This window comes from Chlamydotis macqueenii, chromosome 18 (assembly GCF_036417535.1).
Source record: "Chlamydotis macqueenii isolate bChlMac1 chromosome 18, bChlMac1.mat, whole genome shotgun sequence".
In the NCBI taxonomy this organism is placed as follows: domain Eukaryota; kingdom Metazoa; phylum Chordata; class Aves; order Otidiformes; family Otididae; genus Chlamydotis; species Chlamydotis macqueenii.
In genome coordinates this window covers 695,597-719,323 of record NC_141573.1, presented here as the reverse complement: position 1 = coordinate 719,323, position 23,727 = coordinate 695,597, and the positions used below count along the sequence as shown (strand labels likewise).

The window sequence follows — 23,727 nt, the reverse complement described above, 5'->3', positions numbered from 1 at the left end:
ACTTTGTTTAGGCCAGCACCGGGTCCCGGCTGCGGAGCCGTGGTTCGCGGCGCTGCGCGTGGTGCAGCCGCAGTGCGTGCAGGAGTCGCCCCCGGCCCTGCCACGCTCCAGCAGCGGGGCAGGAGCAGGGGTCCCGGGGAGCCGTGAGGGGAGGGGGGCTGCAGGGAGGGTGGTGCGTGCCTGCGGCGGGGCTGCCCGCGCTGGCGGGGCAGGTGGGAACGCTGCGTCCTTCGGTGGGGCTTGGTGTCAGCGTTTGGCTCTCACTCTGGCTTTGATGGCTGCATTTCGTTAACAGAAGAATCGGTGGCTGCTTAAAAAGCGTCTCTGCTGTAATTATAAGTGAGCAGCTAATTGCTCCAGGACGAGGCACGGCGCGGACCTGGGGCGGACCTGGGCTGTGAGGCTCAGCATCGGTGTTTGAGCGCGGCGCAGACCTGGGCGCAGGCGGTGACGTGCGTGCGGGGCCGGATGTGAGCGTAGGTTGATGTACGGGTGGGCTCAAACCCCGAGGCCCCGCTCACAGGGGCATCCCCGCGGTCGCACCGCGCTGCCCAGCCCACAGCGCAGGAGGCTCGGCCGCGCAGCACCCGGCCCGCTGGGAAACAGCCTCTGCAGAAGGCTGCTTGGAAAATTCCTTTCCAAAAGGGCGGCTGCCAAGTTTAGCATATTGTATTTTTAGGGAGCAGGTCTATTCCGAGCGCTGTTGTAGCGTCTTGCAGCAGCGGGTTTGTTTCAAACCTGGTTTTTCCCCCTGCTCACGCGTCGCGCAGATGCGAGACCCGGCGCGGCGGCTACCGGCTCCGGCCGAGCGCCCGCACTGCAGCGGCCGCCTTGCCGGCGCGGCGGAGGACAGGCTTTAAAGCTGAAAAAAACATGCTTTCCTTTTTTTACATATATTGAAAACTCCGACGTTAATTTTAGCCTTGCAAAGCTGGTTTCCCCACGATCGCTGTGATTTAGGCCTATGGTGCCTGGCGGTGCTCTTTTTATAGGTGTATTCCTATTTTAGTGCCGCGGTGATGGGTGAATGAGTGGATTAAATTAGATTTAGTATCTATCATTCTTTAAAGCATTGCAGGCGGTCGGTGGAGGGGTACGGTGCAACAAAGGCGGCTAATTAGGAGAGCAGGCGCAGGGTGCCCACGCCGGCTCCCACCGCCCCCAGCCCGCAGCCGCCCTCGCACAGCGCTCGGCGTGAAACGGGAACGCGCGCTTGACGCCAGGCGTCCCTGTGCTGCCCTGGGCCGGGACGGCTGCGGGGTTCACAGCCGGGGCCGGGCGCCCCGAGCTCCCTGCTCCTGCGGGGATCTGCAGTCACGGCGGTGCCTTGGCTTCCCGGCTGCGTTCCCCACGGCCGAGCGCTGCCCTCAGCGCTGCGCGGGTCCCGCTGCCGGGACGCCTGTGCCTGGGCGCGTTGTGTCTGTCGCACCGGAGGGACCTGGCAGCGGGACCCTGCCGGCACCAACCCCGGCGTGAGCGCGGTGACTCTGCTGGCAGCGGGGAGCGGTGCTGCCCTGCTCCCAGGGCTGGCATCTGCAGTGACGGAGCCGTCGAGCTGCGGTGGCACTGAGGGTGCCCCTCCAGAAAGGGCGCTAGTCCCTCAGGTGCAGCTGGCTGGCATCTGCAGTGACGGAGCCGTCGAGCTGCGGTGGCACTGAGGGTGCCCCTCCAGAAAGGGCGCTAGTCCCTCGGGTGCAGCTGGTATTGGCAAGTAGTCACACCGGGCAGGCACGGGGCTGGCGTGCTGGGAGGCCTGGGAAAGCGCCGGCATCAGGGAGCACTGGGAAGGACGCTGTGGCACAGGAGGAAACGAAGCATCCGAGGAAGGAGCTGGGTCTGCCCAGGCTGGGGCAGTGGGGCAGAGGAGGCTCCAAGCCTCCGAAAGGCCCCGTCCCAGCGGGTGACGGGGTTTGTGGTGGCCGTCACAGGACAGGCATCCCCCGGGCTGTAGGCATTGCCTGCGGGGGAGTGGGGTCTGGTTCCCAAATCCCCTTGCAACCCCGCTGTCCCCAGCCACTGCCCCCACACCAGGTTCTCACTTTGCTCCCCCCGACAAAGGGCCGGGGGATGCTGTGGGACGTAGGGGTGGTCGCTGCTGGCGTGCCCAGCGGTGGCTGCACGGCAGCGGGGTGAGGGAAGTCTGGCTGCTCCCGCTCCCCCTCGCCGGAGCGCCAGGCTTGCGGCCGTTTGTCATGATTTTCCCCCGTCTCCGAGCAGCGATCCTTCACCGCTCGCGTTACCCGAGTAGAAAATGACACATAAGCTGACATGATTGCTGCGGCTCCCAGCGCCCCGTGGCAGCTCCTCCCCGGCGGCGCGGCGGCAGGGCGGGTGGCACGCGGCCTGGCCCTGCTCCTCACCCTCTGCTCCCCCCGCCATCGCGTCCCCTCCAGCAGAGCTGTGGCAGAGCCCGGGCCAGGCCGGTGTTTTCTGGCAGGGTCCTGTCCCCGTCCTTCCGCGCAGGCTGGCCGGGGACGTGGCTGGGGATGCGCTGTGCTGGTGGGGCCGGAGCTCACAGACGGGGTCCGCGCTGCCGGCTGGGGCTGTGCTGGCTGCATCCTGGCTCTGGCTGCATCCCCGCTCTGGCTCCCAGCAGGACACGCGGGTACCGGCGGTGCGGCCAGCTTGTCCCTGGCAGCGCGGCTGGTCGGGGTGCGTGGGCAAAGCCCCTCATGCGGGCAGGAGCTGCCCGGGGAGGGAGGCAGGGTAAGGCCGTGCGGGTCCTGCTGCGGTGCAGGGGTCGGAGAGCCCGGGGTGCGCCAGGCTCTGGCTCCGGGACGGGGTCACTGGGGGAGCGGCAGCAGGGCCACCCCTGAGCATGTCCGGAGGAGCCCTGGCTCTGGCTGTGGAGGGGAGCAGCCCCCAGCCGGGGGGATCCCGCGTCCCCCCACTGACTGTGCCCACCCGGCATCTCCCCGCCGCGGCGCCAGCCGCAGCCTTCGCACGGCTCTTGTATAAAATTGAAAATGGGGAGAGAAGAGCGGGAGCAGGCGACAGTGGCAGCTTATTTGTGATCTGCATTGTGTGGGGAGCTCTTAATTAGAGCTAATTAGACTAATTAACTTGCAAATGAGAAACTCGTCTTTTTCTCCTTTTCTTTCATAAGAAAAAAATAAAAAAGACGAACAACAAGATAAGTATTGAGGCTAATTGCTTTGTACCTGCTGCAGACCCCCTCCGGCTGGCGGGACGCCCCTCTCCTGACCAGCGTGCCGGCCCGACGCAGCATGTCTGTCTGTGTCCTGGGGTGGCTGTCCCTGCTCAGGGCCGGTCCCGCTGCCGGCTGTCCCCATCCCTGCGGTCCCCGCTGGTGGAGCGGGACCACCCACCATCCCCTGCACACCCTCGTGCCCAGCCAGGATGGGGCGCGTGCCCGGGAGATAGTGGGGGCGGTGGGCCGTGGCTGCCAGGTCCTGGCGATGGTTGGTGCCGCAGGCGGCCTGATACCGGCACTGTGCCCCGGCACCCTCCCCACCGACCCCGTCCTGTCCCGCCCTGGGACCAGAGCAGCGGGGGTCCCCTCCACAGCGGTGCAGGGTCCCGTCTGTTTTCCACCTCTTCCCTCGCAGCATCTCCGGTTTCCCCTTGCTCTGCTGCCGCAACACCCCAGGGGCTTTGTTAGCACAACTTGGTTCAAATGTCTGATTAGTCTTTAGGAGATGGAGGGGTCAATTTTCCACAGCTCCTTCCTCTCCATTTAACTAATTTAACTGCGCGATTGTTACAAATTTCATTTTATTATAGCCCTGCTTCTCAGTCCAATTGAATTACCAAAATCTCATTTTCTCAGAAGTGCTGAATACGTAATTAGAGGAAAAATTATGCTCCTGACTGCCTATTAGAGAGGGCTGCGTGAGAGCGCGGGTCCGTGGTTCCCCCCGTGCCCGTGCTGGCTGGTGCGAGCATGCGTGCGCTTGTGAGGCTGCGCGTGAGCAGGCGCCGCGTGCAACTGTACCACAGCCCCGGTGCGGTGGTGGGGGCGGCACAGGGCGGCAGGTGGGCTCCTGGCTCTGAAGGGCTTCGTAGAAGCGTGGCCAGGGTCAGGCGGCGCTGGCTGGGCTCCTCCGGGAGCTGCAAGCTGCTGTGCGAGAGGAGCGGGACAGGCCGTGGGGACGGCAGCTGGAGCTGGCGTGGTGCTCGCGGGGAAGGCGCGAGGCTGGCGGACGCGGCCGTTCATCCTGCTCCTCGCTGTGCCTTGAGCTGCCTGGGTCTGGCTGGGCTTGGCTGCGGCGGGAGCCGCGTTCCGGCAGTGCCACGCAAGGACCGTGGCGGCCAGGGAGCTGGCGGGGGGTGGCCCCACCAGAGGAAGATGCCTGCTCCTCTCCGGGCCCTGCCCGCCGCTGCCCGGGCTGCGATGGCCGCCTACACACCTCAGCTCAGCGGCGCGGGCTGGGACGCTGAAAGGCGCCCCGTCCCCTCCGTGTCCCCAGGCTCTGCAGCCAAGCTTGTTCCTCGTGTGCTCGCCTGTCTCAAACCCTTTGGTGGCCGTTGGGGACCAGGCGCTGCTGAGAATCCTGGCCCACGCTGCGCACGCCGGGTCTGCGTTGCTGCGGTGTGCCGGTAAGGAGAGAGCTGTGGCGGGGGCTGGCCTGGCTGCTGCCCCCCAGCCTGGGGCCGGGAGCTGTGGCGGGTGAGCGCTGGCACCGTCGGTGATGCCGGGCCGTGCTCAGGAGGGAGAAGAGTGCCGCGCATCCCAGAGCTGCGATCCTCCCGCTCGCTGCAGGCCTCATCCCGCGCGTCTCCGGCGGTGACGCCGCCCGGTCCCGCCCCGCGCAGCGGCACAGGTACGCACGAGGCTGGGAGGTGTCAGCGGCGCGCACGTGGGGGTGGCCGGGAGCCCCCCCACACCCCGTCTCGCCTCGGTTACACAACATTATCATTTCATAATACCCTGAAATATACATGAAGTTGGCTGAATGCAGATGAAATTGCACCATTTACTTCATGAATATTTCATGCAGCCTCAGCTCCGGAGTTTCCGGCTGGCGGAGCCAGGAGCCGGCGCTGGACCCTGCTCCCCCCCTGCCCCGTGCGGGAGGTGACGGGGACGTGCGGGCGGGTCTGCGCCCAGGTTGGCGCCTCGCTGGGTGTCGCACAGCCGCTGGCAGCCGCATCCCTTCCTCCCCGGCTCCCGCGGGCAGAGGGGCGGCAGCGTCGGCCCCGGCCGTGTCCCGGTCCCTGGCAGCCGTGTGCACGGGGCTGAGGGCAGGAGCTGGCCCTGCTGCCCTCGCGCAGGGCCCTGGTGCAGAGGAGGGGGCAGAAGGTGCCGGGACAATCTGCGGCAGCCGGGAAAAACGGCTTTTTTCCCACGCCAGCAGCCTGTCCTGCCTCCCACCCCGTCCTCTCCTCCTCCTCCTTTTGCACCGTCGCCCCTGCCCCTCAGGCCCTGCCAACTCTCCCCAGATGCGCTGCTTCCCGCTGGAGCATCCCTGGCAGAGGCCGTTAGGCTCTCCCCTGCCTCCTCGTTAACGAAGACATCAACTGCGGCGGCTGCTGCCTCCGGCCTCCACAGCTCCTCGCCTCTCTCCAGGGCTCCTTCCTGGGGGCGATCCCCCCGTTGTCCCCCCGGTTCTCAGCGAGGCCGCAATGGTCTCCGTCCCGGGGAGGGAAGACGCGACCACCACCACGTCCTGTGGGTCCCGGGGTGGGCAGGCCTCGTCCCCCCGGGGCCGGGGTTGTCCCCGCAGCGAGGGCCCCCGCCCCGCTCCCCCGCTGCAGCCCGGGGCTCAGCGCCTGGTGCCTGCTCGGGGCCGGTGCGCTGCTTTGTATGGATGGCACAGCATTTTGGGTAATGAAATATTCACAGGTCAGTGGTTCCTTGAGAAATGACGGGGATCAGTCAATTCCTTTTCAGGGAGTAATTTTCTTCCCCTTCACGGCCTCTGTTTCATGTTGACAGTCATTAGCATGAGCGAGCGGCTGGATCGAAGCGGGGACGTTGTGGCTGTCACGCAGATGAGCCGCACCGGGCACGGCCTCGCGGCAGCCTGCGGTGACGGCACGGCCGCATGGTCCCTGGGTGCCCGGAGGGTGCGTGGGGCCGGGCGAGGCAGCGGGCGCGAGGGCGGGTGCTCCCATCGGCCCCCTCTGCGCTGCCCCTCTCCGTCCCCAGCCCCGCGTCCCGCTGCCACGGCGCATCCCGACCTGTTGCAGCAGCGAGCAGCCACAGGCTCGGCGCCCTTGGGGAATCGCTCAGCACCCCTCTCCGCTTGGCCCTGGCCTCGGGCTGTCGTGCTGTGCGGCATGGGGATGCCCCGGCAGCGAGCGGGCGAGCAGGAGCCAGTCAGGTCAGGGTGATGCGCCCGCTGCCTGCACTGCCTGCGGGATGTGCTGCCGTGGAGGCTGTGCCGCGTGGCGGAACACCCGGCAGCCTCCTCGGATGCTGTGGTGGGGTCAGGACCCCGGCTCGCCTCAGAAGCTCTGGGCACATTTGTGGGGGTCGCGGGGGGGGGGGGGCAGCCTCAGGACACTGCCACCTGCGTGTGAATGGTGACCAGCGTGTGGCAGAGGCTCTGGCTGGGCACGGGCACGGCTCGCCGGTGGCCTCGCGGGGCCAACGCAGGGCCACCGCGCTGCCGTCTGCAGCCGGAGGCAGGTGGCAGCGGGTGACGGTTGCTGGTGAGCGGTTGATAACCGGGGAGCTCTCATGCTGAGCCTTTGCGCCGTGCCGGCAGGACGCCCGTCGCGGACAAGGTGTGGCGGCACGTTGCGGGGTGCCCTCTCGTTAGCGCAGGTGCTCTGCACTCGGCTGATTGCTCAGATGCGTCCTCTGCGTTCGGTGGCTCCTGGCGCGTTATTTTCTTAAAAAGGAGCAAATGTTAAAAATGGCGTCGTCAGCCCCGAGCTGACAGGCACAATCACCAAAGTGCGGCGTCGGCAGGAACCGGCCCCACGCGCTAAATGACTTGAAAGGAAATGGCCTGGATTGTGCTGAGGAGGCAGAGTGCGGTGGGGAGACAGCAAGTGGAGCAAACCAAAAAAACTTCATTAATTAAAGAAACTTGTTAATGAGGGACATTTAATCAGCTAAAGATTATATCCACCCCCTGCCTGCTGCGGCAGCCGCTGCGCTGGGCTGGTGGTGCGGGGGGCTCCCCTGGCCCCGGGGCTCCCCGGGCTCCTTGGTGCGGTGCTGTGCCCGGGAGCCAGGAGGCAGCGGGATGCCCTGGGATGGGACGCAGCAGCGTGTGCCGCGCTTCCCAGGGCCGCTCGTCCCCTTGGCTCCCCATCCCAGCCTCTCTGCTGCCGGCCCCGGGGCCACGGTGTTTCGGCGCAGGGCCGTGCCGCAGCCTTGCCGGGGGGTCCCACCCGGGCAGATGGGCAGCACGGGTGGTAGGGTGCTGCTGGTGCCCCCCATGCTGTGTTAAATCCAGCCCAGGGATGGGGGCAGCCCAGAGCAGCTGGCAGGGCAGGACGCGGGCAGTGTGGGGTGTGGGGCCGAGCAGCAGCCGTTTCCCCGCGACATCCCTGAGCGTGGCAGAGCCAAACCCGCCGCCATCCCCCTGCCCGCCGCAGCCCCCCGCCACCGAGCCGCCCCAGGGACGGACAGGCAGCGCTGGTGGGAGGGAGGCGCTGGGAGCCGTAGATCTGCGCCTCTGCAGCACCAGCGGCCACGAAACAGGGGAACCTAATGGTCCCTGAATGAAATAATGCTGGGGCTGACAGGCGCTGCAACAGCCCCAGTTAATAAAGGATATGGCCATGGCTGTCGGGGCGGGCTGGCCAGGAGCCAGCGGGACCGAGACCTGGGCGGGTGGGGACGGTCCCTACCCCGGCACCCGTCTGTGCGCCCCTGCCCGCTGGCTCCTCTGCCTGGGTGGCAGAGCCCCTCCCCGCTGTGCCCATCCCCGCTGTGCCATGGCTGATCCTGGCTTTGGGGACAGCATGGATGAGCGTCCAGCACGGAGCATGCGGGAGTGCTGCGAGCTGCTTCTGCTGCTGGCTCCATGCGTGCGGGCAGGGAGGGCCGGGCGCTAGGAGCACGGCCGCTGAGTCTGTGTGGTGTCCGCTCGCTCCCCAGAGCAGGCTGGGGCGTCAGAGCCGGGCTGAGCGCAGGATGGACACCCTCCAGCCTGCCAGGCACGGTTTGCACCAGCAGCGCGGGTGGGAGCGGGGCAGTGCCGGGGATGGGGCCCTGCTGTCCAGCAGCATCGGCAACCCCGGTCCGCGCTGGCAGGTGCCTCCAGCTGGCGCGTCCCCAAGTGGCTGAGTCAGCATGCGAAGGCGCTGGTGAGCCCGCCGATGACTTGCAGATCTGTAGCGGGATTATTCACGCTGGGTTTGCATGTGGTCCCCGCCATGCCCCCGGCACGGGCTCCGCTGCCTCCCTCGCAGGCGCGACGGCCTTGCCGGCTGGGGGACGGCGGCTGGCAGTGGGGCCCCCCCGCCTGCCCCCCGCACCGTAAATTGGCCATGCACACAATTAAGGAGCTTGTCTCCACGAGCTGAGCCGCAGATGTATTTCATGGGCGAGAGGCTGCCATGACAGGTTGTAAAGCATCCGAGGGGCTGCGGGCGCAGCCCCGCGCACCGGCTTAGGCGTTCGCAGCCTCTCAGCGGCCAGTGGGGGCTGCTGCCGTGCGCCGCGGTGGGCGTCCGTGTGTGGTGGCGGGTGCAGCACACGCATGCCAAAGGGGGAAAGCCCATGGGTGCACACGGGGCTGTGAGGATGGAGGGTGACTGAGCGTGAGTGTGTAGCCCCGCGCCGCTGCCCCCAGCCCCGCGCCGCTGCCCCCAGCCCCGCACCACCCCTGGGCAGGCAATGGGCAGCCCTTGGCGCGTGGCGCGGGTGCAGCTCACCCCATTTGACCAGGGCAGCCAGGCTGGCTGCGTTAGAGCAAAGGGCCTCATCAAATATTTAGCAGTTAATTGATCCCTGTCTGGTGTTTGCCAAGGGGCCGTCAGCATCCCTTCCTGCCTCCCCATCCCGCTCCCCCTCGCTGTCACCAGGACGCCGGGTTTGCTGCTGGCGGGTGCTGATGCTGTGCAGCGCCCCGTGCGATGCTGCCAGCCTGGCTGTGTTTTGCCCCACACTGGGCTCCGAGCCACAGGCAGCGCTGGTTTCCTGCCCTGAGGAGGGGGCGATGTGCAGGGGTCCTCTTGCTGAGCCCCCCAAAGGAGGCTCCATCCTCCAGCTGCCCAGCACCCAATGCACCGAGCAGGCAGGGCCCCGGAGCAGGAGAGGATGGGGACTCGGCTGCGGGCGATGCCACCCAGGAGCTGCTGTGGCACAGACAGCCCTCGGTTTTGGGGGGACACCAAAGGCTGGGGCGTGGTGGGGCTGGGGTCCTGGGTGTGACTGGGGGACCAGGACCCTTCCCTGGGGCAGGTCGCAGCCCAGGCGCCCCGGGGCCGTCGGTGGGTAAGGGGAACGCGCCGCTGTCTTGGCAGGGTAACCAGGACGCCACGGCTCCGCCGGACGCGATGGCCCAGCCCTACCCCCCGGCCCAGTACCCCCCGCCCCCCCAGAACGGGATCCCCGCAGAGTACGCGCCGCCGCACCCCCACCCCACGCAGGACTACTCGGGGCAAAGCACAGTACCGGAGCACGCCATGACCCTCTACACACCAGCACAGAGCCACGCCGAGCAGCCGGGCACCGACGCCAGCACACAGTCCATAGCAGGGACGCAGACGGTACCGGTAAGGGCGCGGGGCGCGGGCCGGGGTCCGGGCGCTGGAGCTGCCGGGAGGGGTGCCAGGGCCGCAACGCGTGCCTGGCTGCAGTCCCTCGGGGTGCCGGGCTGGGTGCCCCCGCCGCGGCCCCCCCGTCATTTCTAATCGCTCGTAATCTACGCGCTTGGCCGCCTGCCCACCAGATAGCTTCAATTACGGGGTGTAATGCAGCGCGGGGAAAGTGCTGAGCCGAGCGCTTCCCAGCGCCGCCGCAGCCCCGCATGCGGGGTCTGCCGCCCCCCGCCCTGAGCGCACCGTGCGCTGCGGTCATGGCCCCTGGGCACCGGCTGGCTCTGCAGCGGGTGTCCCCTTGCCCTTTCCCAGGCCTGTCCCTCCCTGGGGTGCGCTCCCTGCGCCCCCACAGTGCTCAAGCCCCCTGGGGCATCACTCAGGGGGACAGGTGATGCCCTGGCCCCACTGTGACTGGGCAGTGGGCTGTGTCCCCCGGCTGGGCTTTCCCCAACACCCTCCAGGCAGAGAGCCCCCCCAGCACCCCCCAACTCACTGGTCTGTGCGGGGTGGGGGGCGCTGGGACCCCCTCCACACCCCTCCAAGAGCAGGGCTCCTGCGCTGTGCCGGCTGCTGGCGGGAGACCCGTGAGAGGCGGCCCGGAGCTCGGGGGCTGCGGGGTCCAGGCTGTCCCTGGGGCGGGCAGGGCCGAGTGCAGGCGAGGGGACAGCCCCCAGGCCTGGGCCCCAGCGAGGCTGGGGGCTGGTGGGGCCGGGGCTGGCAGGCCTGGGGGCTGATGGCGTGCTCCCTGCAGCAGACGGACGAGGCGGCACAGACAGACAGCCAGCAGCTACACTCCTCAGACACCACAGACAAGCAGCAGCCCAAGAGGTTACACGTCTCCAACATCCCCTTCCGATTCCGGGACCCCGACCTGCGGCAAATGTTCGGGGTGAGTCCAGCCCCATCCAGCCTCCCGCGTCCCACTGCTCTCCGCTCAGGCACTGCCCCGTGGCACCCCAGGGACCCAGCACCGTCCCGTCTCGAGGGCCCTTCCTGCCCAGCCCAGCGTGTTGAGGAGCCTGCGTGCTGCTGCTGGCTGGGAGCGATGGTTTGCAGGATTTGCCCCCCGGTTAAGGGTGGGGGGGTCAGACCAAGGCCTGTGCGGGACACAGAGCCCCTGTCCCCTTCCCGGCCCTCATTGGGTTTCAGAGCAGTGCAGGCCGATGGGATTTTGGGTGATGCTGCGGGGGGCACGGGGGCTGTGCTTGGGCTTTCCCCTGTCCCTGGTCAGGCCCCCGAGGCAGCCCCCTGCCCGGCCCTGTGCCAACAGCGTGGGGGGCTCTGTGGGTGCTCACCCCTCCGCTCTCTCTGCTTGCAGCAATTCGGGAAGATCCTGGACGTGGAGATCATTTTCAACGAGCGGGGCTCCAAGGTGGGTGCTGCCTGTGGCCGGCACCATTACAGCAAGCCCCGGGGAGGGGGCCAGGTGGGGCTGGGACGCCTGGGGGCTCCTCTGCCTGCTCTCCCCTCCTCTCCTGCCCCACAAGACCCAGGCGCGGGGTACCCCTCTCCGGGCAGCCCCGTCCCGCTGCCCTGTGCTGACTGGGGGGCCATGCGGGTCCCTGCGCCCCGAGCGCGGGAGGGAGGGGAGGGCTCGCTCTGTCCCCCCAGCACAGGCAGCTCGTGTCCCTCTGTGTCTGGATGTCTCTGTCGTATCTTCCCTGCTTTCTGTGCCCCTCTCCCAGACTCTTCTCCCAGCTCGCGGGCGATGCTGGGGTCTCAGGCAGGACCCCCAGACCCAGCAGGGGCCCCAGTCCGGGCTCTCCGACTCTGCACTGCGGCAGCCTCCTCTCCTGCGCCAGCTCTCCTGATTCACCCCCTCTCTCTCTCTGTCCCCGCACCCCCTCTCTGTCTCCTCTGTCTCTTTCTCTCTCCTTTTCTCCTCTGCTCACAGGGTTTTGGGTTTGTAACTTTTGAAACTAGCACAGATGCCGACCGGGCACGGGAGAAGCTGAATGGCACCATCGTAGAGGGCCGGAAGATTGAGGTGCTCAGATAAGTGTGCTAGTGCCATGCCTGCGTGTGCGTGCGTCCCCTCGCCCCGCCGGGGGCTGCAGGCGGGGGGAGCCAGGGCAGGGGGCACCTGGGGGCAGCCCCGGCTCCCGCCCCTTTCCCACGTGCCCCCCAGCGTGTGCATGCATCCCTCAGTGCGGCACGGGAGCACGCGTTCTAGACGCTGGGAAGGTCGGCGCACGGAGCGCCCAGCTCAAACGGGCCTCCTGCGTGCGGGGAGAGCTGGGGCACCCGCCCAGGCTGCGGCTGCCTTTTGCCGCTTGCAGAGGGGTCTGGTGGACCCCGGCTGCCCCCGTGCCCGCCGCGCAGCCGCCCTGGGCTCCGCATGGAGGAGAGGGGCTCTCTGCTCCGCGTGCCGTCCCCACCTCTGCTGCGCACGGGAGGGAAGGATGCTGCGCAGGGCCCCCATGCCCGCTGCGCCGGCGGCTGCCGCGCTGCCCAGCACCCAAGGCTTTCATGTCCTGGAGGCGAGCAGGGGACCGGGCTCAGCCTGTGGGTCAGTCGGGACCTTGCCGGTGAGCGGTGGAAAGCAGAGCAGCGTGCGGCAGAGAGAGCGGGATGCAAGCGTCCCCGGCGATGCCGAGCGCAGGGAAGGGCAGGCTGGCGCAGCGCTGCCCCGTGGTCAGGCCCTGCCTGTCGGGCAGGAGCTCGCAGGAGTGACCCGGGCTCCCGCGTCCTCCCCGCAGGCAGGGTCAGGCCTGGGGTGGGGAAAGGCGGCAGCCAAGCCTGGCGGCAGCACGTTGGGACAGCCTGAGCCTGGCACCGCAGCGGTGGGGGCATCGGCCACCCACCCCATCAATGCTCGCTGCTGGAGCTGGGGGGCACGGGCTGGCTTAAGGGCAGGACTGCGTCACGGCGGCGTGGCTGCGGGCAGAGACTCGCCCCGTGTCTCCCTGCACGGCCGGCGTCCTTCGCTCCGGCATCGGAAGCAGCAGCAGCGCGCGCCGAGCGCGCCCTGGACCGCCACCTCGCCAGCCGCGCGGCCCGCAGGCGCTGAGCTCCCGTCCCCTCTCTCCGCAGGTGAACAATGCCACGGCCCGCGTCATGACGAACAAGAAGGCCGCCAACCCCTACACCAACGGTGAGGGCCAGCGCCAGGAGCGCCGCAGCTGTGGCGGGCAGGGGCGTCCCGGGGCACCTCCCACGCTGCAGCTGCCCGGGGATGGGAGCTGTGGCCCCTTGGGGCCCAGCTTGGGGGGCAGAGGGGGGTGCGGTGAGGGTGCCCCCGGCCTCACCGGCTCTCCCCACCCACAGGCTGGAAGCTGAACCCGGTGGTGGGCGCGGTCTATGGCCCCGAGTTCTACGCAGGTAACGTCGGGTGGGGGTCCCCGGTCCCCCCGGCATCAGCTCCACACCGTGTCTGACCCCGCTGCCGCTCTGAGCCGCGGGCAGCCCCCAGCCCCTCTCCCCATCCTGCACCCTGCGGTCCCAGCTCCCTTTGCCCCATCCCCTCTCCCTGGCATCCCCTCAGGGCCGTGTCCCAGCAGGCGCAGGGCACAGGGGCAGGCTCTGGCATGGGATGCCCCGCAGCCGCTGCGGGGTCCCAGCCATGCGCGGTCGGGAGCTGCTGCAGAGAACCCATGTTTGTCCCCTCCCTCCTGCAGTAACGGGGTTCCCGTACCCCGCCACGGGGACGGCCGTGGCCTACCGAGGGGCACACTTACGGGGACGAGGACGCGCCGTCTACAACACCTTCCGGGCTGCACCGCCGCCACCGCCCATCCCCGCCTATGGCGCGTGAGTACCTGGGTGGCGGGGGGCACTGCCCGCCTCTGGCTCGGGGTCCGTGTGCTGCCGTGCTGCTGCGATTCTGCTGCCAACAGCGGCGGCATGGCCAGGCTCTCGCACTTCAGAAACGGGCTGCAGCTCCCCCAGCACCGCCTCGGGCTGTGCGAGACCCCCAGGCTGCCGCCCCGCAGGGCGTCCCACGTGCTCCCCGACCTCCTGTGCCCCACGGCAGGAATGGTTGGGCACGGCCACGGAATCTGCGGCCGCTCTGTCGCTCCCAGCAGTGGATGTGCCCCAGCCTCCCCCATCCCTGTGCCACCCCCTGCCCTTGGCCGTGCCCTCGCCCGTCCCCACGTCCCTGCCCTCCCTACCAGGAGTCCCAGCTCGGGACGTGCCTTGGGCCGCCTGGGTGGGTGCCCCTCGACCCCTGGAAGCAGCTCCCCCCGTTCACCGCCTTCGCCCCGTCCCTCTCAGCCGGTGACACGGGCCGGGCGCTGACACCCCTGCCTCCTTTTTGCAGGGTCGTGTACCAGGACGGGTTCTACGGAGCCGAGATCTACGTGAGTGCCGCTGCACCTGGGGCTGGGCCGCGCTGGGAACCCTGTGCCGGGGCGGGGGGCGAGCGGAGCCGGGCGGCTCCGCGCTGGGGTCTGTCCCCTGCCAGCCCCTTCCCCTGGGGAAGGCAGCTGGAGCCTGGGCACAGCGCGGGCGGGAGCGCGGATCCTCTGGAGCGAGCGGGGTGGCACCGCGCGGGATCCTGTGCCCCCGCCGGGCCCCTCGCGGGGCCAGCACCGTGCAGGACGTACGGCCTGGGCAAGCGCTCGCACGCTGTCTTACGCCGGAGTTTAACCTCCATATTTAAGAATCCACTGGCGATATTTCAGGCGGGTGGCTGAAGGATTTATCTAACGTGACACCTCATTAAAGCGATGGGGGAGGTGACATTCTCTCCTCTGGAAATCTAATTTTTTAAGGTTAATGTTTGTGAAAGCCCCTGGGGAATGGCAATGAGGCTGGTGTGTGCCTGGTGGCACGGGCACCGGCTCCCCGCGGGGTCCCACCGCCGCTCCGCAGCCCCCGGGGCAGCGCCGGGGGGTCCCAGCTGCCCCGGCCCGCCGAGGCTCCCCGGCGGGTGCTGCCCCCCACCCTGACGGCAGTCTCTCCTCCGCTGCAGGGGGGCTATGCCGCCTACAGGTACGCCCAGCCCGCGGCAGCAGCGGCAGCGTACAGCGACAGGTAAGCACCGCGGGCATCGCTCCTGGAGGGTGGGAGCCCCATTTCACCCCCTACACTGCCCGGTCCAACACACCCCGGCTTCTGTGCCCTGCGGGATGAGGACGGAGCCGGGCACGAGGAGGGTGTCCTGCAAAGCGGGGCCCCTGCGTGCCCCTTAGGCTTGTTCTGAACAGGATGGGAACCGGGCTGGGAGAAGCGGGGAGGTCCCGGGGGCTCGCAGGCGCAGCAGGGGGGAGCAGTGGCTGCGCAGGGGGGCTGCTGAGGGGAGACGGGACCCCGACCCCAGTCACTGACGCCCGCCACTCTGCTTGCTCCTAGTTACGGCAGAGTGTACGCAGCGGCAGACCCGTACCACCACACCATCGGCCCCGCCGCCACGTACAGCATCGGCACCATGGTAAGAGCGGCCCCCGCGGCCTTTCTTTGCTTCCTGGCGCGAGCTGCAGCCAGCTCGGGGAGGGGGTCCAGCACGGCGGCCCAGGGAGCCTGCGGGGTGCGGGAACCGGCAAGGGGTGCGGGGGCCATGGGACGGGGAGCCGGGGTCAGCGGCAGGAGCAGCGCGGCCCCTGCCCGGCTCTGTGTGCAGGTGGGCGAGGGAGGAGGCCCCCGCACCCCCACCCTGCGAGCCCCTGACGCCCGGCCAGAGGCTCAGAGCAGTGCTGGGCTGGGCAGTACCCCAGGGATCCCCCCTTCTCCCCAGCACGGGGCCGTGCCCCCAGGCCCCAGCGCGCAGCCATGTGCAGGGCGCACGCGTGTGCGCCCACGCCTGCAAGCCCACCCGCTCCCCACGGCTGTTAGCTTCACAACCAGCATCAAAGATGAAAAATCCCACAAAGCCAAACGCCTTTTTCTTCCTTTTTTAAGCCCCTACCCCCAGCTGGGGCCAGGCTGCCCAGCACCCCTCGGCACCCCGGCCCCGGGCAGGCGCTAGCGAGGGGCTGTGGCCGCTCCATCCCGCGGGGACGGGCAGGGTGGGTACCAGCCCAGCGCCGCAGCGGGGACAGGGACGGGACGGGCTCCTCCACCGTCACTGCAGGTGGGAGGAGGCCTGGCCAGGGTGCTGCTGTGCTGGGGACATTGGGGCTTGGGGGACCCCCCCGCCCCCAGCCCGCGCACCCCCCCGCCCCCAGCCCGCGCACCCCCCCGAGGCAGCGCCCGCGGCCGTCCCTGAGCCCGGGCAGCGCTGGGCGGGCACCCTCGGCCCTGCCCACCCCTCACGTCCCAAGGACAGACGTGATTTGGTGTCGTTTCAAAGAGGAAAAAAAAAATTAAAAGGAAAAAAAAAAAAAGGGAAGAACTGAGCTTTGCCTCTCTCTCGAATACTGATTGGCTTTTTTTTCATCTTTGATGTTGCAGGCTAGTCTATACCGAGGAGGGTACAGCCGCTTCACTCCCTACTAGCAAGAGGCACAGCCCCTCCCACCACTAGCACTGGCCGCCCAGTAGCGCCAGGCAAACCGGGCGGGCAGAGCCGAGCCCGGGCCTCCGCAGCGACCGCGGGCCCTGCTCGGCTGGGGCCGGGCCGGGCCGGGCCGGGCTGCGCTGAGCCTCCGCGCCCCGCACCCCTAGGGTCACCCCGAGCCGCCCCGTCCCGCCGCCGCCCGCCCGCCCCGGCACCGCGGGCAGCCCCCTGCACCCCCTTCCCGCAGCCGGCTCGCGGGGTCCCCGCGCCCCCGCCCAGCCCCCGGCCGGCGCTGCCCTTGCTGGGTGCAGAGGGCTCGGTGACGGAAGCCCCTGTGCCGCCGCTGTGCCCCCCGTAAGAGAGAGGGGAGCCGGGGGGGCTGCCGCGTGCTCCGGGGACGGAGCCGGGCCGCGGCGGGTGCGGGACCCCGGGGCAGCCCCCCGGGCTGGCTGCGCGGGCGTGGGGCGCGGTGCGAGGCTCGGGGGGCCGGACTGGCACCCGCGTCCCCCCCGGCCGGCGACTCGGCCAGGCTGCCCCGCACACTGCTCCAGCGAAAGATCTGCCTCTCTGTTTCTGTTGTAGTGAAACCGCGACCGTTTCCTTCTGGGACCAGGAAGGGCAAAAAAAAAAATCCACATACACACACACACAAAAAAAATAAAAAATAAAAAAAATTAAAAGCGAAGCAACAAAAAAAAAAAAAAAAAGCAAAGCGGCAGCAGCCAAGTGAAAGTCCCATACTGTCCACACGCGCACCGAGCGAGCGAGTCCCGGAGGAGCGCCGCGGCGAGCACTGACCGGCCGGACACGCCGGAGGGGCCCCTCGCCACCCCGGCCCCGCGGCAGGGAGGGAGAGCCGGCGGCACGAGGGCGTCCGGAGGGGCCTCTGCCCGCCGGGGCGCAGGCCCTGGGCACCACGTCTTCCTTTCAGCCCCGGCGCGGCGGCGGCGCTGGGGGTGCCAGCGGAGCGCAGCGACACGCCGCCCCTTCCCTGGCTCTGGGGACTGGGCACTGGAGCGGGAACCCGGCTGCGTGTTTCCCGAGCTCCGGCGCTTGCCGGCCATCAGCGTGTCGAGCGTGCGAGGCCTCGGCTCCCGCGTGGAGCTGGGGTGGCGGCGCGGCCGCTTTGCTGAGGCGCTGGGTGTTGCAGGGGGACGAGCCTCTGCCTTTTAAAGGGAATTTTTGTTAAGAGGAGCTTGCAACTCGCTTGCGATCCCTTTCCCCTCCTTCCCCTCCCCTCCATCCCCTGGCGCACCCGGGGCTCCCACCCTGCAGGGAGTAGCCCTGACCGACGCCGCTTGTGGCTCCCCGCGCTGAGCCGGGGTGGACGCTGCCCCGATCCCGCTGCCCTTCCCGCCTGCTCCGCGGCGCAGGACATGCTCACGGCCATGTCCCTGCCCGAGACAGCGGGACCCCGCCGGCCCTCGGTGCGGGCCCTCGGCCGTTGCATCGCCCAGGACTGGGGCCGGTGGCACCCGCGGGGACTGGCCCAAGCCCCGGGGTCAGCCTGCAGCGGCCGGCGTGCCGGGTGCGGTGCCCAGTGGCACAGGGTGCCGCGGAGCCCACCCCAGAGTGCAGCCCTGTCCCGCGGGGCCACCTCGCGCTCAGCCCCCCGCCCCTCGCCCCGCGTGGCTCCGCCACTCCTCAAACCTCACTTTATAGTCTGCAGACCCCCCGACGCTGCGGCGACGAGCTCCCCCTTTTCTATTCCCGGTGTACATAGCCCTGGCCCCCCGCCCCGCGCCCCCGCCCCTGTACAAAGCTCCTTCCATCGCTGTACTGGCTTCTTCCTTACAGCAACCCCCGCGCCGGCCGCCGGCGCGCAGGCTGGCGCCGGCCCATCCTGTATGCTTCAAAGGTGTGACCATTCTAATAAACAGTATTATTATTATTATTATTATTATTATTATTATTATTATTATTATTATTACGAGGATTATTATTATTATTGAAATTATTAATAAAGATTTCTTTCTTCAATGAGGGCGACTCAGGTTTTGACTGGGGTGCTGGCGCAGGGGCGTGGGGCTGTGGCTGGTACGGTGGCTCTGGCCGTCCCAGCGCGCCACTGGGCAGGGGGCTGAAGCCGCGACTGGCGAGGGGGAAACGTGCTGGGGTCCCCGGCCTCGCCGTCGCAGGGGAGGGAGCCAGCTCCCCTGGGTGCGCCCAGCCCTTCATTTCTCAAACCATCGGATAATTCATGTCAGAGCGAGTGCCCCGCCGGGGGAAGCAGCAGTTTAACTGCTGACATATTAATTTTCCTGACCGGGAGCCAGCATTGTTTGTGGGACCGGGGCCGGTACCCGGGGGGAGCTGGGGCTGGGTGACCCCGCTGCGCGGCGCGCTCGCCTGCCTCCCTGCCTGCTAATTGCTTGCTCACCAGACTGTGAGAAAATAATTGCTGCTATAAATTTTCTCTCCTTCTCGGTGTAAGATATCCCGGGGAGGCGGCACGGGCGCAGCCGCTGCCTGCCAGCCCGCGGAGAGGGCAGGCGGTGCTGAGGCCGGGTCGGGGGCTGCTCCTCGGGGCTGAGCACCGCAGCGGGGCCGGTGCTGGCAGCTGTGTGCCCACGCCAGGCAGATGCAGGGCTGGGGGGCGCAGCGCAGGCACCCCCAGCGCGGATGCACCCAGCTGGCAGGCAGCCGGGGCTGCAGGAGCTGGGGGGGTCCCTGGGCAGCCCCTCGCAGGGCCCCGGCCAGCGCTGGGAGAAGAGGGTCCTGCTGAACCAGGGCGGCGAAGTGCAGCCTCCACCCTCAGCTCCCCAGCCCTGGCTCTTCTGTGCCCCCTGCCCGCAACCCGCCCAGCGGCACGGAGGAGACAGGGACACAGCGCTGCACCACGCTCGCCTTTAATGCCCGTCTCAGCTGGTGCCGCTGGCCGGCGCGGAGTAGACCAGCACCAGCCGGCCCCAGCGGTCGGGGTCCATGGGCAGCTCATCGCGCGGCACCGGCTCCACCAGCAGCTCCAGCCGGCAGGACTGGCCGGCCGCCGGCCGCGGCACCACCAGCCCCACGGCGCGGTACAGGCAGGCGTGCGCCAGCCCCAGGAGCTGCGGCGTCGTCTGGCCGCGGCGGCAGCGGGCGCCCTGGCTGAGCACGCGGAAGCAGCTGGCGCGGCCGGGCGGGAAGGCCCAGCGCAGGGTGAGGCTGAGCGAGAGCTGCTCCGCCTCGGCGCCCTCCCGCCACCAGAGCTGCGAGGCCGCCAGGCTCTGCACCTGCGGCGGGGAGGCCGCCATGCTGGCCGCATCCAGCACCTGCGGAGGGAACCAGGGCGGTGTTGGGGCTGCAGCTGAGAGCCACCCTCCCTGCACGGGGTTGTGTGGGGCAGCGCCAGGGCGGCGGCTCGCGGCTGGCGGCGGCTCGCGTCTGGCAGCGGCGCGCACTCACCCGGAGCTCTCCGAGGAGGCAGGTGAAGGGCGTCTCCTGCGGGCTGGGCTGGTGGCGGGACACCAGCAGTGAGAGGTCTCGCAGGCTGCAGTCCCGCAGGTCCAGCTCGAAGCACCTGGGAGCCAAGGGGCAGAGCGGGCATGCTGCCGGAGGGCCTCGGGGTGCCCCCACCCACCCAGGGGCGCAGGGTGCTGGCAGGGCACTCACCGGCTGGTCCAGCCGTGGGAGCCACCATCGCAGGCGGCGAGCAGCTTGGCGAGGCCGGGTGGCGGTGCCGGGAGGAACCGGGGATGGTGTCGGCCGTTGGGCTCTGCCGGAGGGAGCGGCATCAGGGCGAGGGGCTGAGCTGGTCCCGCGCCCCGCAGTGGGCGCTCACTGCGGAGAGTACGGGGGGCAGGGGCCTCACCGGGCAGGGAGGTGGCGTTGCCCTCGAGGCAGGTGCCTGAGTCCCAGGTGGCGAGCTCCAGCGCGACGGAGACCTCGTCGGGGTGCGGCCCCTCCAGCTTGTACAGCAGTGTCAGGTAGAGCTTGGGGGGCGCCGGCATCTGCAAAGAGAAAAGGCTGATGACCCCAAATCCACCCGGAGAGACAGAGACAGAGAGAGGAGAGAAAGAGAAGATGCGTCAGGTTAGGTTTGCTGGGCAGCGCGGGCAGAGCCCCGCGGCACGCTCACCGCGAGGCCCGGGGCCGCACGGCTCTGCCTGCGCCATGTGGGCTGCGCCGAGCCGGCACGGTGCCAGCCAGGTGCTGAGGGGTGGCAAGGGGGCTTCTCCCCGACTCACCGGATGGCCACGCGCTCCTCACCGGGGGGGATGGTCCCCTGCACCCGCAGGGAGCTGCCCCCGCACCAGGCGTCCTCCAGGCAGCAGCTGGTGCTCAGCCGCCCCTCGAGCTCCGGGTAGAGGGGCTGGATCTCCTGCGCGCTCAGGTCGTACCAGGGCCCGGCCTCTTCCTCCTGCAGGACAGGGTGAGCCGGGCCAGGCGGGGGTCTGGGAGCAGGGAGCCCCCGTCCAGCCCACCCCTGCCCAGCCAGAGCCGAGCCAGCGCCCCGCACCCACCTTCCCGGCCAGGAACCTGCGGGTGCCCATGCCCAGGCTGAAGGAGGTGGCGAGGGGCAGCGTGCAGATGCTGTGCGTGGGCAGGTACTCGGCCAGCAAACCCCAGAACCTGGAGGAGGAGGCGAGTGTCCGAGCAGAGACCCCCGCGACGGCCGCTGCCCTGGCACGGCATGGGGCACTGCCCTGGCAGGGGCAGAGCGGGGCCAGCCTGCTTCCTGTCCCACCGCCCCGCAGCCCACCCAGCCAGGGTGCTGCCGGCCGCCGCCCCGCCAAGCTGCGCTCACTTGTTCTCATTGCGCAGGAAGTTTTCCTCCCCCAGGTGCTCGTAGACCCAGCCGGGAGCGAAGATGGCTGCGGAGAGGCCGTGCTTGCGGATCAGGCGCAGGGACTGCGGAGACCAGTGGTGAGCGGCACAGGCGGGGCCAGGTGGTCACCTTGCCACCTGCCCTGTGCCCACCCCCGGGTCCCACTGGCCCCACGGAGGGGCAGGACAACACCGTGGGGATGTGCTGGGGCATCTCCCTCTCCAGGGACTGCAGCACCGGAATCCCCCAGCTCCCTCTCCCCGCATGGCAGCAGCCCCGCAGCTCCGGGCTCCCCCACTCCTCAGCACTGCGTCCCAGGGTTAGCGGCACAGCGCTGCATGGCACGGCACAGCGCAGCACGGCACGGCACAGCCATCAGTGGGAGCTCAGAGCCCAGCATGGGGGGAGGCCCAGGGTCCCGCTCTGGTCTGGCCCAGCACACCCACCTTGTCAGTGTCAAAGCCACCACCGATCACGTCCCCGCGGGCAAAGACGTCGATGCCGACGTAGACGTCGGTGTGGCGCGTCCCGGCCAGCCCACGCGTGCGCTCCAGGTGCTCCTCCTTCCAGTTGTAGTTGGTGAACAGCCCATCGCAGGCGTTGAAGAACACCCTGGGGACGAGGGTCAGGGTGGCAGCGCAGGCTGCGGCTGCCCCACTGAGGGCTGTGCAGGCCATGCCCTGACCACTGCGAGCGGGTTTAGGCTCGGCTCACGCCCCCCACCCGGGGCAGGTTTTGACCGTGCGAGGTGGTGGGGCAGGGCCTGGCCTCACCTGTTCTCCTCGTTCAGCTCATTCTGCCATTTCAGCGTGCCGTTCTGCAGGACGCTGTCGTACCAGATCACCAGCCCCCCCGGCACGGCGCTGTGCACCCGCGCCGTCAGGTGCCGCAGGAAGGGGGGCAGGTTCCCCACCGCCGCCGCCTGGCAGGAGGGAGCAGGGACAGGTCGGCACGGGGCGGGCGAGGGGCCCCGCGCGGGAGCGGCACGAGGGCAGGGTAGGAGGCAGGGAGGGCGCAACTGCGGCTCACGCTCAGCGTGTTCTCCATGTTGACCAGCCAGCCGTCGAAGTGGTAGTGCTGCGCGATGCGGGCTAGCTGCTCGCCCACGGCGCGGTACGCCTCCTCGCCGCCGGCCAGAAACGCCTCACACAGCTTCTCCCCGTCCGTCCACTCCGTGATGAACGTGCCTTGGGAGGCGGTGAGAGCAGCGTCGACCGCGTGCCCTGGCAAACGCGCCGCACAGCTGGGGCTCGCCCGGGCCTGGTCCTGCAGCCGCCAGCCCTGCAGCTGCCGCTGCCCTCACCCAGCACGGGGACGCCATTCCTGTGCGCCGCGTTGGTCCAGCACACAGGCGGGATGGTGACGGTGTGGTGGCTGAAGTAGACGAAGATGTCGATGTACCGCCAGTGGTAAAAGACGTAGGGGTTGCGAGCGGCTGAGCCCTGGATGAACCTGCAGCGGTGAGAGGGAAGAGGGTTGGGCAATGCGGGAAGGACGCCGGCAGACGGCTGTGGGGCTGGGCAGGAGCCTGACTCATGCCCCGGGAGCTGGGCAGAGCTGTGACCCTGAGTCACCCCTGCGGACCCCGGCTAGGGGCTGGCCCAAGCAAGGCTGCCATGCTCCGGAGCCAAGAGCCAAACCCCTCTGTCCCTGCCCACCCACCGACAAGCCGGCAGGAATGAAATCAGGCAGAAATGAAGAGGTTTGGGGTTGGAGATGTTGAGCCCCGCTGCCGCATCCCCTCTCCGCCCAGCACGTACCTGTCCTCCAGGTACCCGCCGCGCATGTCGTGGCACACCAGCGTCCGGGGCCTCTTGCTGCGGAGCGGGGGCTGGCGCTCGGCCAGCGGCACGGCGGAGATGTTGAAGTCGTCGTTGCCGTCGGGCTGCCAGGCCAGCAGCTCCTCCAGGCTGGACAAGAAGAAGCTGACGGGCTCCGTCGTCCTGGTGTCGAAGTTTCTCGCTGGGGCAGGTGGGGAGATGGGAGAGGGGATCAGTGGGGAGCGGGGGCGCAGCGGGTGCCCTCGCCGCGGCAGGTGCCTCACCTGGCAGGGGCTGCGGGCGGGTGCTGACGGTGTCGTGCAGGACCGTGGTCCCCCGGGGCTCCGCCGCCGGCTGGAGGCTGCCCGGGGAGCGCGGTGAGGGCCGGGGGCAGCCGGGCCGGGCCGGGCCGGGCCAGCACCGCGGTCAGCGCCCGCCGAGCCCCGAGCCCGGCCCCGATCCCAGACAGCATCCCGGCTCCGATTCCGATCCCGGCTCCGATCCCAGCCCCGATCCCGGCTCCGATCACCATCCCAGCCCCGATCCCGGCTCCGATCGCAGCCCCGATCCCGGCTCCGATCCCCATCCCAGCCCCGATTCCGGCCCCGATCCCGGCTCCGATCGCAGCCCCGATCCTGGCTCTGATCCCCATCCCAGCCCCGATCCCGGCTCCGATCGCAGCCCCGATCCTGGCTCTGATCCCCATCCCAGCCCCGATCCCGGCCCCGATCCCAGCCCCGATCCTGACCCCGATCCCGACCCCGATCCCGATCCAAGCCCCGAGCCCAGCCCGCCGCCCACCTCCGCCGCCGCCGCCCGGCCCGCTCCGCCTCGGCCTCCGTCAGCCCCTCCGGCCCGGCCCCGGCCCCGGCCCCGGCCCCGGTCCCGGCCCCGGCCCTCTTCCCGCGCCGCGCGGGCCCCTCCTGCGCCTCCGCCATGGCGCCGCTGCCCGCACTGACGGCGGGGCCGGCCCCGGCCTGGCCCGGCTCTCCCGGGGGCGCGGCCTGCGGAGCTCCGCCCGCACCGAGCCCGGCCCCGGCCCCGGCCCCGCACCGCCCCCAGCGCCCGCCCCGCCCCGGCCGCGCTCGGGACCGCCTGGACCCGCGTGTCCCGGGGTGGGACGTGTGTCCTGGGATGGGACCCGTGCCCTG

General features: G+C 69.4%; 2 protein-coding genes across 7 annotated transcripts in view; one reads left to right on the top strand and one right to left on the bottom strand.

The window, feature by feature from the left end:
- The window catches only part of RBFOX3 (RNA binding fox-1 homolog 3), a 140,975-nt gene extending 122,926 nt beyond the window's left edge, over nucleotides 1-18,049 (top strand). For 4 of the 6 annotated variants that reach the window (XM_086762722.1, XM_086762727.1, XM_086762726.1 and 1 more), the window contains 11 exons: nucleotides 9,391-9,642; nucleotides 10,439-10,576; nucleotides 11,006-11,059; nucleotides 11,582-11,674; nucleotides 12,721-12,781; nucleotides 12,955-13,008; nucleotides 13,305-13,437; nucleotides 13,949-13,988; nucleotides 14,603-14,664; nucleotides 14,983-15,061; nucleotides 16,021-16,184. In XM_086762722.1, coding sequence (XP_086618848.1) covers nucleotides 9,391-9,642; nucleotides 10,439-10,576; nucleotides 11,006-11,059; nucleotides 11,582-11,674; nucleotides 12,721-12,781; nucleotides 12,955-13,008; nucleotides 13,305-13,437; nucleotides 13,949-13,988; nucleotides 14,603-14,664; nucleotides 14,983-15,061; nucleotides 16,021-16,065 — 1,011 coding nt within the window. In that variant the 3' untranslated portion in view covers nucleotides 16,066-16,184. Of the gene's footprint in view, nucleotides 1-9,390; nucleotides 9,643-10,438; nucleotides 10,577-11,005; nucleotides 11,060-11,581; nucleotides 11,675-12,720; nucleotides 12,782-12,954; nucleotides 13,009-13,304; nucleotides 13,438-13,948; nucleotides 13,989-14,602; nucleotides 14,665-14,982; nucleotides 15,062-16,020; nucleotides 16,185-16,648 lie in introns of those variants that run through there. The other 2 variants (XM_086762725.1, XM_086762724.1) reach the window with 2 other exon arrangements.
- Nucleotides 18,050-18,899: 850 nt separating this feature from the next.
- Nucleotides 18,900-23,519, bottom strand: ENGASE (endo-beta-N-acetylglucosaminidase). The gene is made up of 14 exons (XM_086762694.1): nucleotides 23,378-23,519; nucleotides 22,861-22,937; nucleotides 22,577-22,778; nucleotides 22,120-22,268; nucleotides 21,846-22,003; nucleotides 21,590-21,738; nucleotides 21,263-21,428; nucleotides 20,796-20,899; nucleotides 20,512-20,620; nucleotides 20,236-20,408; nucleotides 19,860-20,014; nucleotides 19,661-19,763; nucleotides 19,454-19,568; nucleotides 18,900-19,320 (listed from the first exon to the last, which is right to left on the bottom strand). Exons 1-14 carry the CDS (start codon nucleotides 23,512-23,514, stop codon nucleotides 18,928-18,930), a joined length of 2,190 nt encoding a protein of 729 aa, XP_086618820.1. The 5' UTR covers nucleotides 23,515-23,519; the 3' UTR covers nucleotides 18,900-18,927.
- Nucleotides 23,520-23,727: the final 208 nt, after the last annotated feature.